The 13,418-nt window shown below is 38.3% G+C and overlaps 1 protein-coding gene and 1 pseudogene across 6 annotated transcripts in view; one reads left to right on the top strand and one right to left on the bottom strand.

The window, feature by feature from the left end:
* Positions 1-6,927, bottom strand: part of DYNC1I2 (dynein cytoplasmic 1 intermediate chain 2) — an 83,408-nt gene extending 76,481 nt beyond the window's left edge. For 4 of the 6 annotated variants that reach the window (XM_037849185.1, XM_037849189.1, XM_037849188.1 and 1 more), the window contains exons 1-3: positions 6,541-6,695; positions 4,303-4,418; positions 2,062-2,179 (exon numbers count right to left, since the gene is read on the bottom strand). In XM_037849185.1, the coding sequence (XP_037705113.1) occupies positions 2,062-2,179; positions 4,303-4,410 (226 nt within the window). In that variant the 5' untranslated portion in view covers positions 4,411-4,418; positions 6,541-6,695. Of the gene's footprint in view, positions 1-2,061; positions 2,180-4,302; positions 4,419-6,061; positions 6,209-6,540; positions 6,696-6,786 lie in introns of those variants that run through there. The other 2 variants (XM_037849187.1, XM_037849186.1) reach the window with 2 other exon arrangements.
* A 5,392-nt stretch (positions 6,928-12,319) lies between these two features.
* On the top strand, positions 12,320-12,579 carry LOC119544943 (annotated as a pseudogene).
* The last annotated feature ends 839 nt before the right edge of the window (positions 12,580-13,418 follow it).

Raw genomic sequence — 13,418 nt, 5'->3', positions numbered from 1 at the left:
TTGGGAGAACATATTTTTTTAAGATTAAAACAGACAAAAAAGTCCTCACTAAAGTATACAAGGAACTCTTTATCAGCAAGAAAAGAATTCCAATGGTAACTGGGCAAAGAATATAAATATGCAATTTATAAAAGTGAAAATCTGAATGGTTAATAGGAATATGAAGAGATGGTCAACTCACTAAAATCAGACAAATGCATATTAAAACATTTTGATATACCACTTTAAATCCATCAAGTTAGTAAAAATTAGAAAGTTGGATAAGATCAAGTGATGATGTGGATACGTGAACCAATTATTCTCTCATGCACTGGTAATATAAGAGTAAACTCTTGTAGCCATTCTTGAGAGTGGCATGCAGAATCTAAGAAATTTAAGCAAGCCTACACACTATAACATGGCAATTCAATTCTTGGGCATATACCCCAGAAAAACTATTCCACAGTCCTCAAGAGGAAAGAATATATTCTTGGCAGTGTTGCTTGTGATAACAAGGCAAAGAGCTAAAAGCAATCCAAATGCCTACCACTAGGGGAATGGATAAGTAGAGTATGGTATATGATAGAATATGCATCAGTCAGAAAGAAATAAGTATATTTATATTTAGCAACATGGATAGATCTCAAAAACAACACTGCTTGAAAAAAGGAACAAACAGAATGAGACCTATGACACCATGCCATTTATGTACATAAACATATGCACTCATGTGAAATCCTGAAAAATGTAAACACATGGAGGATACAACAAAGGATATACATTAAAAATACCAGGGTGGGTACTTATAGAGAGGAAGGGGAATGGAATTGGTGATGGGGAATGAGGGAAAAAATTAAACACACACACACACACACACACACACACACACACACAAAACTAAAGAGTGGCCTTTCAAGAATCAGTGATGGTGGTGTGCCATGCACTGAAATATACAAGCAAGTGAATTCATTGAAACTGAAGTCCTAAAAAGAAAAGGAAAAAAATCCTACAGGAGAAAAACCAAAGCCAACAGCAAAAAAAAAATGATCACTTAAAGGCCTATACAACTAATAAGCAATTTGGTTTAGTTAACCAGAGAGTGTTTTTTTAAAACATAAACATAAAATGTTCTGGTTCATTTACTTTTTAAACTGCAATATGCAACGTAAGATTAATGGAGACATAAAATTAATATACTTCAGTCTTCAGATTATACCAATAAGGAAAAGTGCTAGGAGAAACAACAATGAAGCAGACTACAAGAAGAACCAGTTTTTTCATCTTGAAACCTCTTAGAAATAATACAGCTCTAAGAAAGGTTATGTTGCAGCTTCACAACAACAGACGTACCTATTACGAACTCTTGAGTAGTTGTTCCCTGGACTGGATGAAATTAGCACACAAATCCTGAAATTTTAGGTCCTAAAGGACAAAGGCCACATCAAACTAAAATACCATATAACAGCACTCTGCACAGAACTATTTTAAGTAAGCATCTAACACTTTCTGACTTGACTGTCCTCAGTATCTCTACTACTTTTTCAGCTTTTTGATCCAGTACTATTATCAAAATGAATAACCCATAAAAAGAACTAGATTAAGTCAGATCACAGCCAAAATAAACCACCAAAATTATCTCCCTTACCAGAACTGAGAGAAGGCAACGTAAGCTTCTCCTTCCACACTTATACCTTTGAATATTAGCATACTTTCAGATCTTCAATATATCTCTGCCTAACCTCTAGAAATTAATATAGAATTAAGTTAGGAATCACAGTTATCTTTGAGTTTAACACAGTATGAACCTGTTCAACAAGTGTTTGTTGAAATAAACTACTTATTTAATGTCAGTTGGTAGTTCAGTAGATGTTAATTTAATCTTGCAGCTCTCTTGAACAAACCAAATGACTATGTATTAGCATATATGAAAAAAAGACAATTCCAAATAAATAAGATTAATGATTGTAAGAGACACAAATACAGCAAATGTGCAAAATATCAACTCAGCTCACTTATCTGTTATGTATGAGCTGAATAGAATATATACTTATCTGTTATAAATATATATATTCTTATCCTTACCAATGGGAGATTCTGGAGTTAGCCCCATGCTTTGAAGCAATGCTTCTGCTTCTCTTCTTTTTTTTTCAAGATCTGATTCTTCTTGCACAGGAGCAACTGCTTCCTTCTTCTGATCAGTCTAAATTTTTTAAGTTAAAAACTTAAATTTACATATGATATAAAACATTTTTGTTTGCAAAAAGATGTATTTTAAATAATGTGTTAACATTAATCCTTTTAGGGGGTGAAGTTAGTTTGTAATACAGATTAAGTCCCTTTTTATAGTTAGTAAATGATATATAATTCATAAAAGATAAACTGAAAAAGTACAGTCAACTTCTAATTATCTACAATATGGAACTGCTGTATGTGGTTCAGGAATTATGGAAATCTCTCCACAGTGGTACAAAAGCTCAGAAATAACTATCACAACACCATGAAAACAATAAGGCTGAATTACTTAAGATGGAGCAAATTTTAAGTAAATGGACAATTTGATTTGTGGAAAAGGCATGAGTACTCCAAACTTCTTTTTGAAGTCTTCATTGTATTTATGTAACTTTATGTAAAGGATGTTTGTTCCAATTCATCTCAAGAAAGATTTTTATGTTTACTTTTCAAATTACAGGTCTTATATTTATGATAATAAGATATATGATTAGGTTTGGTAAAATTAAAATTCACTTTGCATAGCACAAAACATTTTTTGTCAAATTTTTACCAGCTTTTATTTAAACCATTTACAGTTTCAACAAAATTTTCCAGTTACTCTAGACAAAATTTAATACATTCAGATCATGCAAAACATCTCAATAAATTTAAGCCAAAGCTTAAAGGCAGTTAGGTAAAAGTTAAGCCTTCAAGAGCAAGGTGTTATATATATACACCTCAAATGTTTATTTTGACTAGATAACTATTACTAATTCTGATGGTCTGAGGTCAATTTGTTCCTAATATCCATGATACCATTTTAACTTATAGAAGTCATCAGGAAAAGTTATTAAAACAGCTAAACAGATTATGTTACCAAGCTGACCCTCTGCCTGAATATACCAATATATTAAGAGGCTCATTGTTTAATACTATTAAATTATTTCTAGGAATGTTTTATAAACTTTAAATTAGAGATCATTTATGCTAGGTCATCCTTAAAAAAAAAGCAAAAATCAAATTTGCTCTCCGCACTGAAGAGTTTAAGCCTACAGATACTATTTTGGAATGGCTCTGCCATTCTGAGTCATGCTTCTATCAGTTCACTTTTAATCAAACAGCTAATTTGATTAATCAAATAGCTAATTTAAAGCTCCAACCTTCTTACAATAATATATCACAGAAAGGTTCAGAATAAACAAGAAAATTCTTCAATCGTAGTCTTTTAAGACATCATAGCAACACTGCACATAAATAGTACCTTCAATTTTTTGTGCTACTGATTTTTCTCTTTCCCTAAGAAATTTCCAGAAGTCTTGGCTGTTGTTTAGGCTACCAAATAGAAAAATGTAGTACTAAAATCACAGAATAAACTGTCTTACAATGGCCATTTAAAACCTATCTGTGGTAAAAACATATAAATCTATCTAAAGAATTTCCACAGGAATAAATGTATATTTCAATCCAAGAGCAAGGAAAACCAATCACTCGGGGTCATTGTATATTTGCTGTAAATGATGAAATGGTGATGCTAAAAACCAGAAGACAGAGTAGCTGATCCACCTTTATATGACTATCAAAGCTACCACTGAGTAAAAATATTTCAATGACTAACTCATACAGAGATAAGAACAAATCCCCAAATCAATCAAATCATCTATTACATATATTTCTGTTTGCCATTAATACTATGTATTCTAGTTCAGACTAGTAAAATATTCAGATAAGTTCAATGTCCAAACTAAGTTATAATTTACAAGCTGTGTCGTATGAACTATGACAATGCAGCTGCCCCATAATAAACATATTCCTAGAAGACTAAACATGTAAATTGAACTTTAAAAACCAAATCCTAGACATGTATCAATTTATATGAAATCATTTTATTCAGTTAAAAAAAAAAAATCACCTTTTAATTTACAAGTTTTGTCATTTCCACATACCTGGATTTTTCTTTTTTTCTTTTAAGTAAGATTCATCTATAATGCTATATTTGCATTCATAACTTCTGGATTTTTAACTATTCTGAAATTATTATGTAAAGGTCTAAGTACTTAAAATAAATACAATCCAACTATTTTATGTTAAGTTTATTTTAAAAATCAAACATACTTCCTTTTTTTTCCTTTCTTCTTCTTTTCTCTTCTTTTCCTCTCTGATTTGGGCCAACCGCTGCTTCTTACGCTCCAACTCAGCCTTTAATTCACTTTTGTCCGACATGTTTGTGACTTTAAGAAACATACAACCATTTACAATAAGCGTTGCTCTGTTAACAGCTTCACACTTTAAAAAATTAATGATTCAAAAGAGAACTATCTTAAGGAGCATTATAGTTCAATGTTTGGAAAAAATTATAAAGAAATGTATATAAGAAATATTACCCAGAGTTGAGCTCAGTAGGACACAGTAAACTCTTTAATGTTCACATGCCAAATTTAATATAATTCCTCAATGTTTTGGCTAACAATGTATTAGGGCACTAGAGATAAAGGTCAAAACTGGCTCTCAAAATAGATGACATGGGTTGGCAGTAAGAAGCCAATAGGCTAGAGGACACAGATCAAAACTATTGCCAGACTTTTGTATTCATTTCTAGAAATTTTAATAAAAACAATATAAAGTCAAAAATAAAATTCCTATAAATTCTAAAAGTGACATGTAAAGAGCAATATTACGGACAATAAAACCACAAAAGATACCACCATTAGCTGTCAAATCAGATGACTTTCTCTCCATAACAACTTACCTACACCTCTTATGGCACTTTTAGTTCAATTATTTGTGAAAGCATTTGAAATGTCTCCTACTAGACTGAAAACTATTTGAAAGCAGAGACCAGGTTTTAGTCAATTTTTTTTTTTTTGCCTTTACAGCATCCAGCACAGTACCGCAAACTCTAAAAGTGATCGATACTAGAAATGCATAAGGAGTATAACACATGGCATTAAAAACAGAGTTTCAAAAAACAAGGGAAAAAACCCATATTTTGCCAAACAGTATTGAGCAAAATAAGTTTTTTTTAATTTTTTGTTTTGTTTACTTTAAACTATTAATCTCCACTTCAGCAGAGGGAGGTTCCAGCATCCAGGCCAGAACTCCTTTACTACAATATTTATTTAAATGGATATCTTAAAATTTTCTTCCATTTCTTTCTGAATTAAAAAGAACAACAAAACAATTATATAAACACTGCTTTATTCTTAGTTTTAGGAAGAAATGATGAATTAAGATTTTTTTTTTAATTGAAAAAGGTGCCTATGGGCTGAGTATTACATTGGGAGCCAAAAATTATATTCTCCACATTACTGATTTATTATATAAATCTCTCAATCTCTTTCAACATCTCTGTTGGTAAAACTGAAGTACTAATGCTTTTCACCAAGAAAATTGGGAGAATAACCTCTGGAAAACTGTATTTAGGGGGAATCTCTTAAAAAGTACAACTATTAAACTTGAATAATAGGTAAATTAGTTAAGGAGGGGGATCCACCTATTAATAAATAAAGGAAATTTCAGTTGTAATACTAAAGATTGATGTGCCAATTGAAAAAGTTTCAAGTACACAAAAAAATGTGAAAAGGTGACCATAGCAGACCACTTACATATACAAACAATTCCTAGCAAGATTTATTTAAACGAACTAAAGCCAAAAAAAAAAAGAGAGAGAGACCATATTTATATGCCTTTCTACACCTCTGAACAGCTTCAACTTAACAGCTTTTGGGGAGAACTTCCACACATAATTCTACATGCCAAGCTAAGAATATGATTTTTTTGAGGGGTCAACTATAAAATAAATATACCAATACTAATTGATATTAATTAAAGTTTAAATATTTTTAGTTAAATTTCAACAACAAAGTTTGACCACCTGACCCGCCCGCTCATCCTCAAAGAGGCCGGAGCCTTCGTAACGGACATGTCATCACTTTCTTAAAACTCCAGGGAAGAGAAGTCTCCGGGGTTTTGGACTTTAGCCTCCGCGTTCCATTTCTTGCATACACGGTGAGACGAAACGCTGTCGAATAGGTTATGACTTTTACTTTTGAATGGGGCAAGGAAATGAGGGGTCACAGTCAAGAGGGGCAGTTCAGGTGGGGAGTCCGAGGGAGGGAGCGAAAGAGCGCCCGACAAGCCTTAAGGCTCCCCGGACGGCGTCCCCAGGGCCAGGTAGCCGAGGGTGTGGGCTCCCCTCCCCCGGCCGCCTAGTCTCACCATACCCGGCTCTCCCCGCCTCCCCTTTCCCGAGCCAGGTCAGGCGACGCTGTCAGCAAGAACCCGCAAATCGCCCTGAGCCCCGACATGAGACCCAGCAGGCAGGAGGGCCCCGAGCGATAACAGTCAACCCACCTGTCAGGTAGCGGGATGGAAGAGTCCGCCCGCCTGAAACTTCCCGGGAACGTCCCACACCTTCACCCCCAAAGCCAACAGTCGAGTCACCAGCTCCGCGGCTTCCCGGAGCACACAAAGAGGGATAGGCGGCGGCTGCTACGGCGAGAGCTTAGGGACAAATGGCTCCACCAGAACGCGGTCGCTCCCAGAAAGAATAATGGGTGGGGTTCTGCTGCAGAGAATTGCAGCCCCTCTGTGACTTACCGGTTGTAAAACAGAAGCCGACAGATAAGATCAGGAACCCTGGCGACCCAGGAATCCGAGGCGATTTCGCTTGGACAAAAGCTGGAAGATTACGTCTAAAATTCTCCAGCTGGGTGAGCAACCACCAACCTCATCGTACCGCGCGACTTGACCCGGGAAAACTACAAGCCCCACACCTGCGCGTGGCAAGCAACGCATTCTGGGAGTCGCGCCTCTGGTAGTGGCAAAGCATATTGGGACATGTAGTTCCCACTAAGAGGCCTCCCTCCAAGATTCCAAAGAGAAGCTTCTATCACTTTAATGTGTTCTCGTCCGATGGTCAGTGGTCACAATATTGTACGTGTTATATGTTAATCCTCTTAAACCCAAATTGGCAGAATTTTAAGAATGGTTAAATTCCAGGGACGAACCAGTGTGTACTGCACATTTGGTGAAGAGTACTTTTCTGGTGTATACAGCAGTTGTTTAGGGAAAAAGTGCCTTGTGGTTTCAAGTGGCATCTTAGACAAAACCTAAATAAAAACATGTTAATCAACATAAAAATAATAATTCTCTAGTATTTTTTAGCACTGTGGTAGCCTTTTGGTTTTTCTCTCCGAATTTTTGGAAAGCAAGCATTTTATGCTATTAGAATCTAAATAAAGCAAGAAATATTCTTCACATTTGCTAGATTTTTAAGACACAAAGAACATGAAAGTTGTTGGACTATGAATTTACCAGAAATTTATGGATTATTAAACATTTTTTACAGTTCATTTAAATAATTTAAAGCATTATTTGGCGAGAATTAAGGCTAACTCCAAAGCACCATCTTGCCTATTTTCTAGAAAAATGACAGGAAACACATTGCCCAAGTCTGGGATCAGCCCTTAGGATTCAGATTCTAAGTCCTTGGGCCTGTGCTCAGTCTTTTTATTATATTTTTCTGCCTATATATACAAAATATTATCCCAGTAATAAATTTCAGAGAAGGAAACCCCTTCAACTTCCAAAAATTTTCCCCCAGAAGCTAAAATTTCAAAGAGCTTTATAACTGTAATAATTTTTTATTTTCTTGCTTCTTTTCTAACATTTAGTTTTCATTTATTCATTTGAAAAATTGTTATTGATTGCCAAGAACAGAACTGGGCACATCTTTGTCCTGAGGAGGAAGACAGTCAGGACACTCAGTTCACCTAAATGCTATGATGAGATTAGATGAGGAAGTGATGGAAACACCCTGGAAAGGAAAACTTTCATGAAGAGGTGACTCCAAAGCTAAGTCTTTGGCTGTGGAATGTTGAGTGGAAGTCAACCAAGCAAAGGAAATGCAGAAAGGTGCCTTGAGAAAAAGAGGAAAGAACATGGCCAGAGTACAGAGATGTGCACATGGAGTACGGGAGCATCCAAAAATAATTCAGAATGGCTATAGGCTTAGAAAAGAACTGTGGAATGAAGCCATAAGCAGGGACCAAGTCACACACCCCAGTTTAGATTTAGTCCTGAAGATGATGTGAGTCCACTGAAAGATTTTAAGTAGAGGGATGTCATGATAAGGTTTGCATATTAGACAGTTAACTTACAAAGGTGGTCTAGGAGAAACTAAGATAGCGGCTAGGTGGACAGGGTGAAAAAACACTTCCATGAAAAACACTAGATAAAAACCAGAAAGTGACCCAGAATACCGGTTACAGTGATGCACCAGCTGGATGAGGTCTACTAGTTCCACAGGGGCCGTATACTTGGTGAAACCGGGAGTCTGCATTCTGAAACGAGTGAGTAAGCTGGCTGGAAGACCCGCAGCCGCGCGGCGGGCTGGGGAAACCAGGGTTTGGCGTTTGGAGACCAACTGGCTCTTTTAAAAAAATTTTTAAAAAAAGGGAAAAACCCAGGAGCGGCTGCAGCTGCAATAGTGGGAACTATGCAGTAAAACACAGCAAGAGGGGGCTGGGCCAGCCTCTCAGTGTCTGGCCAGGAAGATAGCCTGCTGCAGATACCCTTAGGGCTGGGGGAATGGAGAGGAGAGCCAGAAGCAGAAAGAAACCCCGCAGCTAGCAGCTAGCTCCCCGGAGGGCTGGATAAACTCCTGCCCAGGGCCGTGCCCACAGCCCAGAGCCCCACCAGTTGTCCCAGAGCTGGGAAGGAGGAACTGTGAGAGGAGGGGGGGTTGAGACGCCCTGTTCAGCCATTTTTGCTTCAGGCTGAGAGCGCGCCGCTGCATGGCCCGGCGACCTGGGGCTTCCCTTGAGGGACGGTGCACACTAGTGACGTAGCATGGCATTCCCTCAGCTGAGCTCCTGGATGATTGCGGCTGGGAGGGGGAACCCGCTCGGAGAACCCAGAGACGCTACTCCAAGTCCAGTGGTTTGTGAGACAGTGAGAGAGAGGGGCTGGGGCTGAAATGAAATGAAGGCTTAGACTCTTGCGGTGGCCTTGAATCTCCAGGAACCTGGGGGATTTGAATATTAAAACTGCCCTTCCTCCCTGGCCACCCGTACACACACCCCACATTCAGGGCGGACGGCTCCAGCAACACATCCAAACTGAGTTCTCCAAACAAACCCACAAGAATCATTTCCCTACACACTGTGGGAACAAGATTGACAACTGACTTGAGGGGTATAGGTGACTCACAGACGCCATCTGCTGGTTAGTTAAAGAAAGTGTACATCACCAAACTGTGTTTCTGAAAAATTAGATCGATATCCTTTTTTTTTTACAACTTGAAAGAACCCTATCAAGCAAAACAAATGCCAAGAGGCCAAAAACAACAGAAAATCTTAATACATATGATAAAACCAGATGATATGGAGAATCCAACTCCAAACACACAAATCAAGATATTAGAAGAAACACAGTACCTCACACAATTAATCAAAGAACTACAATCGAGGAACGAAAACATGGCAAAGGATTTAAAGGACATCAAGAAGACCATGGCCCAGGATATAAGTGACATAAAGAAGACCCTAGAAGAGCGTAAAGAAGACATTGCAAGAGTAAATTAAAAAAATAGAAGATCTTATGGAAATAAAAGAAACTGTTGGCCAAATTAAAAAGACTCTAGATATTTTACAAGACTAGAGGAAGCTGAACAACATCTCAGTGTCCTAGAAGTCCACAGAACAGAAAATGAAAGAACAAAAGAAGAATGGAGAAAAAAATTGAAAAAATTGAAATGGATCTCAGGGATACGATAGATAAAATAAAACATCCAAACCTAAGACTCATTGGTGTCCCAGAAGGGGAAGAGAAGGGTAAAGGTCTAGAAAGAGTATTCAAAGAAATTGTTGGGGAAACTTCCCCAACCTTATACACAATATAAATACACAAACCATAAATGCCCAGCGAATTCCAAATAGAATAATCCAAATAAACCCACTCCAAGACATATTCTGATCAGACTGTCAGATACTGAAGAGGAGCAAGTTCTGAAAGCAGCAAGAGAAAAGCAATTCACCACATACAAAGGAAACAATGTAAGACTAAGTTGTGACTACTCAGCGGCCACCATGAAGGCGAGAAGGCAGTGGCATGACACATTTAAAATTCTGAGAGAGAAAAATTTCCAACCCAGAATACTTTATCCAGCAAAACTCTCCTTCAAATTTGAGGGAGAGCTTAAATTTTTCACAGACAAACAAATGCTGAGAGAGTTTGCCAATAAAAGACCTGCCCTACTTCAGATTCTAAAGAGAGCCCTACCAAAAGAGAAACAAAGAAAGGAGAAAGAGATATAGAGAATTTTAACAGACATATATAGTAGCTTACATCCCAAATCACCAGGACACTCATTTTTCTCTAGTGATCACAGATCTTTCTCCAAAAGGGACCATAAGCTGGGACAAAAAACAAGCCTCAAGAAATTAATTAAAAAAAAGAAATTGAATATACTCAAAGCACATTCTCCAACCACAATGGAATACAAATAGAAGTCAACAATTTTTGAATTGTAACTCCACTATTTACTTCCTACATAATATAAATTACACAAACTCTAATGACAAATCAGTGGTTTTGAACTCAATGTAAAATACGTAACTTTAGACAACTATATAAAAGTGGGGGAATGAAGGAGTATAGGAACATAGTTTATGTGTCCTATTGAAGTGAAGGTGGTATCAAAGAAAAACAAGATTGATATGGATCTAAGAGGTTAATTTTAAGCCCCACAGTAAACACAAAGAAATTATCAGAGAATATAACCATAGAGATGAAAAGTAGAGTTTGGGTTCAGAGAAATGGGGGAAGGGGCAATGGGGCATTAAGAAATGAGTGTAGTGTTGCTGTTTGAGGTGAAGGAAAATTTCTAGTAATGGATGATGGGAAAGAGCATTACAACATTCTAAATGTGGTTAATCCCACTAATGGAAGGCTAGGGAAGGGGTGGAATAGGAAGATTGAGGCTGTATATATGGTTCCACAATTGGAAAAAAAAAAAAAAGACAGTCTAAATAGATGAAAATTGAATGCCAAGGATGAACTTGGATGGGATTGGAGGATAGAGGACAGGTGGCTCAAAGGGACACAGTTGAGACATAAGGAAAAGGAAATACAGAATGTAAGCTTTGTATCATTGTTGAATCTCTTATACTTTGTAGCTGTGCTTAATGGGATTGCGTAAAAGAATGTTCTTGTTCATGGGAAGTGTATACGTCAATTGTAGTGTATGTTCAAGGATGTGTGCAGCTAGCTCTCATATGTTCAGAAGATAGAGCAATAGATGATGGATGATAGATAGGGAGGGAAAGAAATAGCAATGTGACAGCATGTTAAAGTTGGTGGATTGAGCTATCGGGGGAGGGGGGTCAGGGTATGATGGAATTCTGTGTGTGGGGTTAGTATTGTTTTGGCAACTGTTCCTATAACTTTCAATTTATTTTTTAAAAAAAAAGGTGGTCTAAAGAAAGGCTGATATACTGGTTATCTTCTCTTTGTCCCCCAAATCCATTCTCTGCCCTTCTCTGTCATGCTGTATGCCTATGCAGGTTGACACTGGCTTTTTTGAGGACTGCCCTGTGATTAGGTTTGACCGAAGAGAGGGCTAGGCAAGGATATCAGAAGGCAGGTGGAGAGTGAAGTTGTGGCATTTCTTCCCCACTCCTTTCCTCCTTTCATGCCACATCTCCAGCAGTATCTTCATTACTTTGTTACTGCTGCTCCTGGCCCCTCTTCCATGGCTCTAGCTTTCACTAGGCTCTGGAAACTATATTTTCAACCTTTGTCTCTTCAGCTCTCAGAATGGTAATTGCCTCCTCTGTAGTAAGTTTCTAGGTGTGTCTCATCATCTCTTGTTTGCTCCCTTACCTCTACCCATCCCTCAATAACTGGCCTCTTAATTAAAGTATTTTCATTTGAACTTACCTTCAGTGACTTTTGTTTCCTGCTGAGACCCTTACTCATACAGCTTTGTTGGGGTGATAGGAGATGGAGAGAAGAGGCAGAATAGAGACTGGAGACAGGGAATACAGTTGGAAGGCATTTGGCAGAAACCAGAAATTAAAAGTGCATGAACTGGCAAGCAGCTTCAGGGGCACCTTTATGAGACCACACCATGGCAGAAAACATCCAGATCAAAATCAAGAACTACCAAACTGCCCCTTTTGATGGCCTCTTCCCCAGCCAGAACCAGACCAGGAACTGCTGGCAGAACTGCTTGGACTTCCACCGCTGTGAGAAGGCAATAACTGCTAAAGGGGGTGACTGTCCATATGCAGACAGTACCAGTGAGTGTATAAGTCCCTCTGCCCCATATCATGGGTATCAGCCTGGGATGACCACAGGGTAGAAGACACATTTCCTGGGAAGATCTGAATGGGCCTCTGCTGGTTTGAATGTATTGTGTCCCCCAGAAAAAGCCATATTCTTTGATGCAATCTTGTTGGGCAGATGTTTTAATGCTGATTAGATTGTAATTCTTTGAGTGTTTCCATGGAAATGCACCCCACCCAACTATGGGTAATGACTCTGATTGATTGGATAATTTCCATGGGGGTGTTACCCCACCCATTCAGGGTGGGTCTAAATTAAATCAGTGGAGCCATATAAATGGAGCTGACAAACAGAAGGAACTCAGTGCAGTTGAGAGTGACATTTTCAAGAGGAGCTACAGCCAAGAGGGACACTTTGAAGAATGCACAGAAGCTGAGAGAGTAGCTGCAGATCAGAGACAGTTTGAAGATGGCTGTTGAAAGCAGACTCTTGCTCTGGAGAAGCTAAGAGAGGACAAACACCCCAAGAGCAACTAGAAGTGACATTTTTGAGGCGCTGCAGCCTAGAGAGGAAAGTCCTGGGAGAAAGCCGTTTTGAAACCAGAACTTTGGAGCAGATGCTAGCCATGTGCCTTCTCAACTAACAGAGGTTTTCCAGGCACCATTGGCCATCCTCCAGTGAAGGTACCCGATTGCTGATGTGTTACCTTGGACACTTTATGGCCTTAAGACTGTACCTGTGTAACCAAATAAACCCCCTTTTATAAAAGCCAATCCATCTCTGGTGTTTTGCATTCCAGCAGGATTAGCAAACTAGTACAGGGCCCATCCCATTTCTTCCCTGACCTCCATCCTTCCCTCAGGGTTGAAGGGAACCTGGGTACAGGTTGGGTGACCCCCACCCTGGGATCCTGAATCATAACCTAACTAATAATAAATACT

Source organism: Choloepus didactylus, chromosome 9 (assembly GCF_015220235.1).
Source record: "Choloepus didactylus isolate mChoDid1 chromosome 9, mChoDid1.pri, whole genome shotgun sequence".
Classification (NCBI taxonomy): domain Eukaryota; kingdom Metazoa; phylum Chordata; class Mammalia; order Pilosa; family Megalonychidae; genus Choloepus; species Choloepus didactylus.
This window is presented reverse-complemented; position numbering and strand designations above follow the sequence as displayed.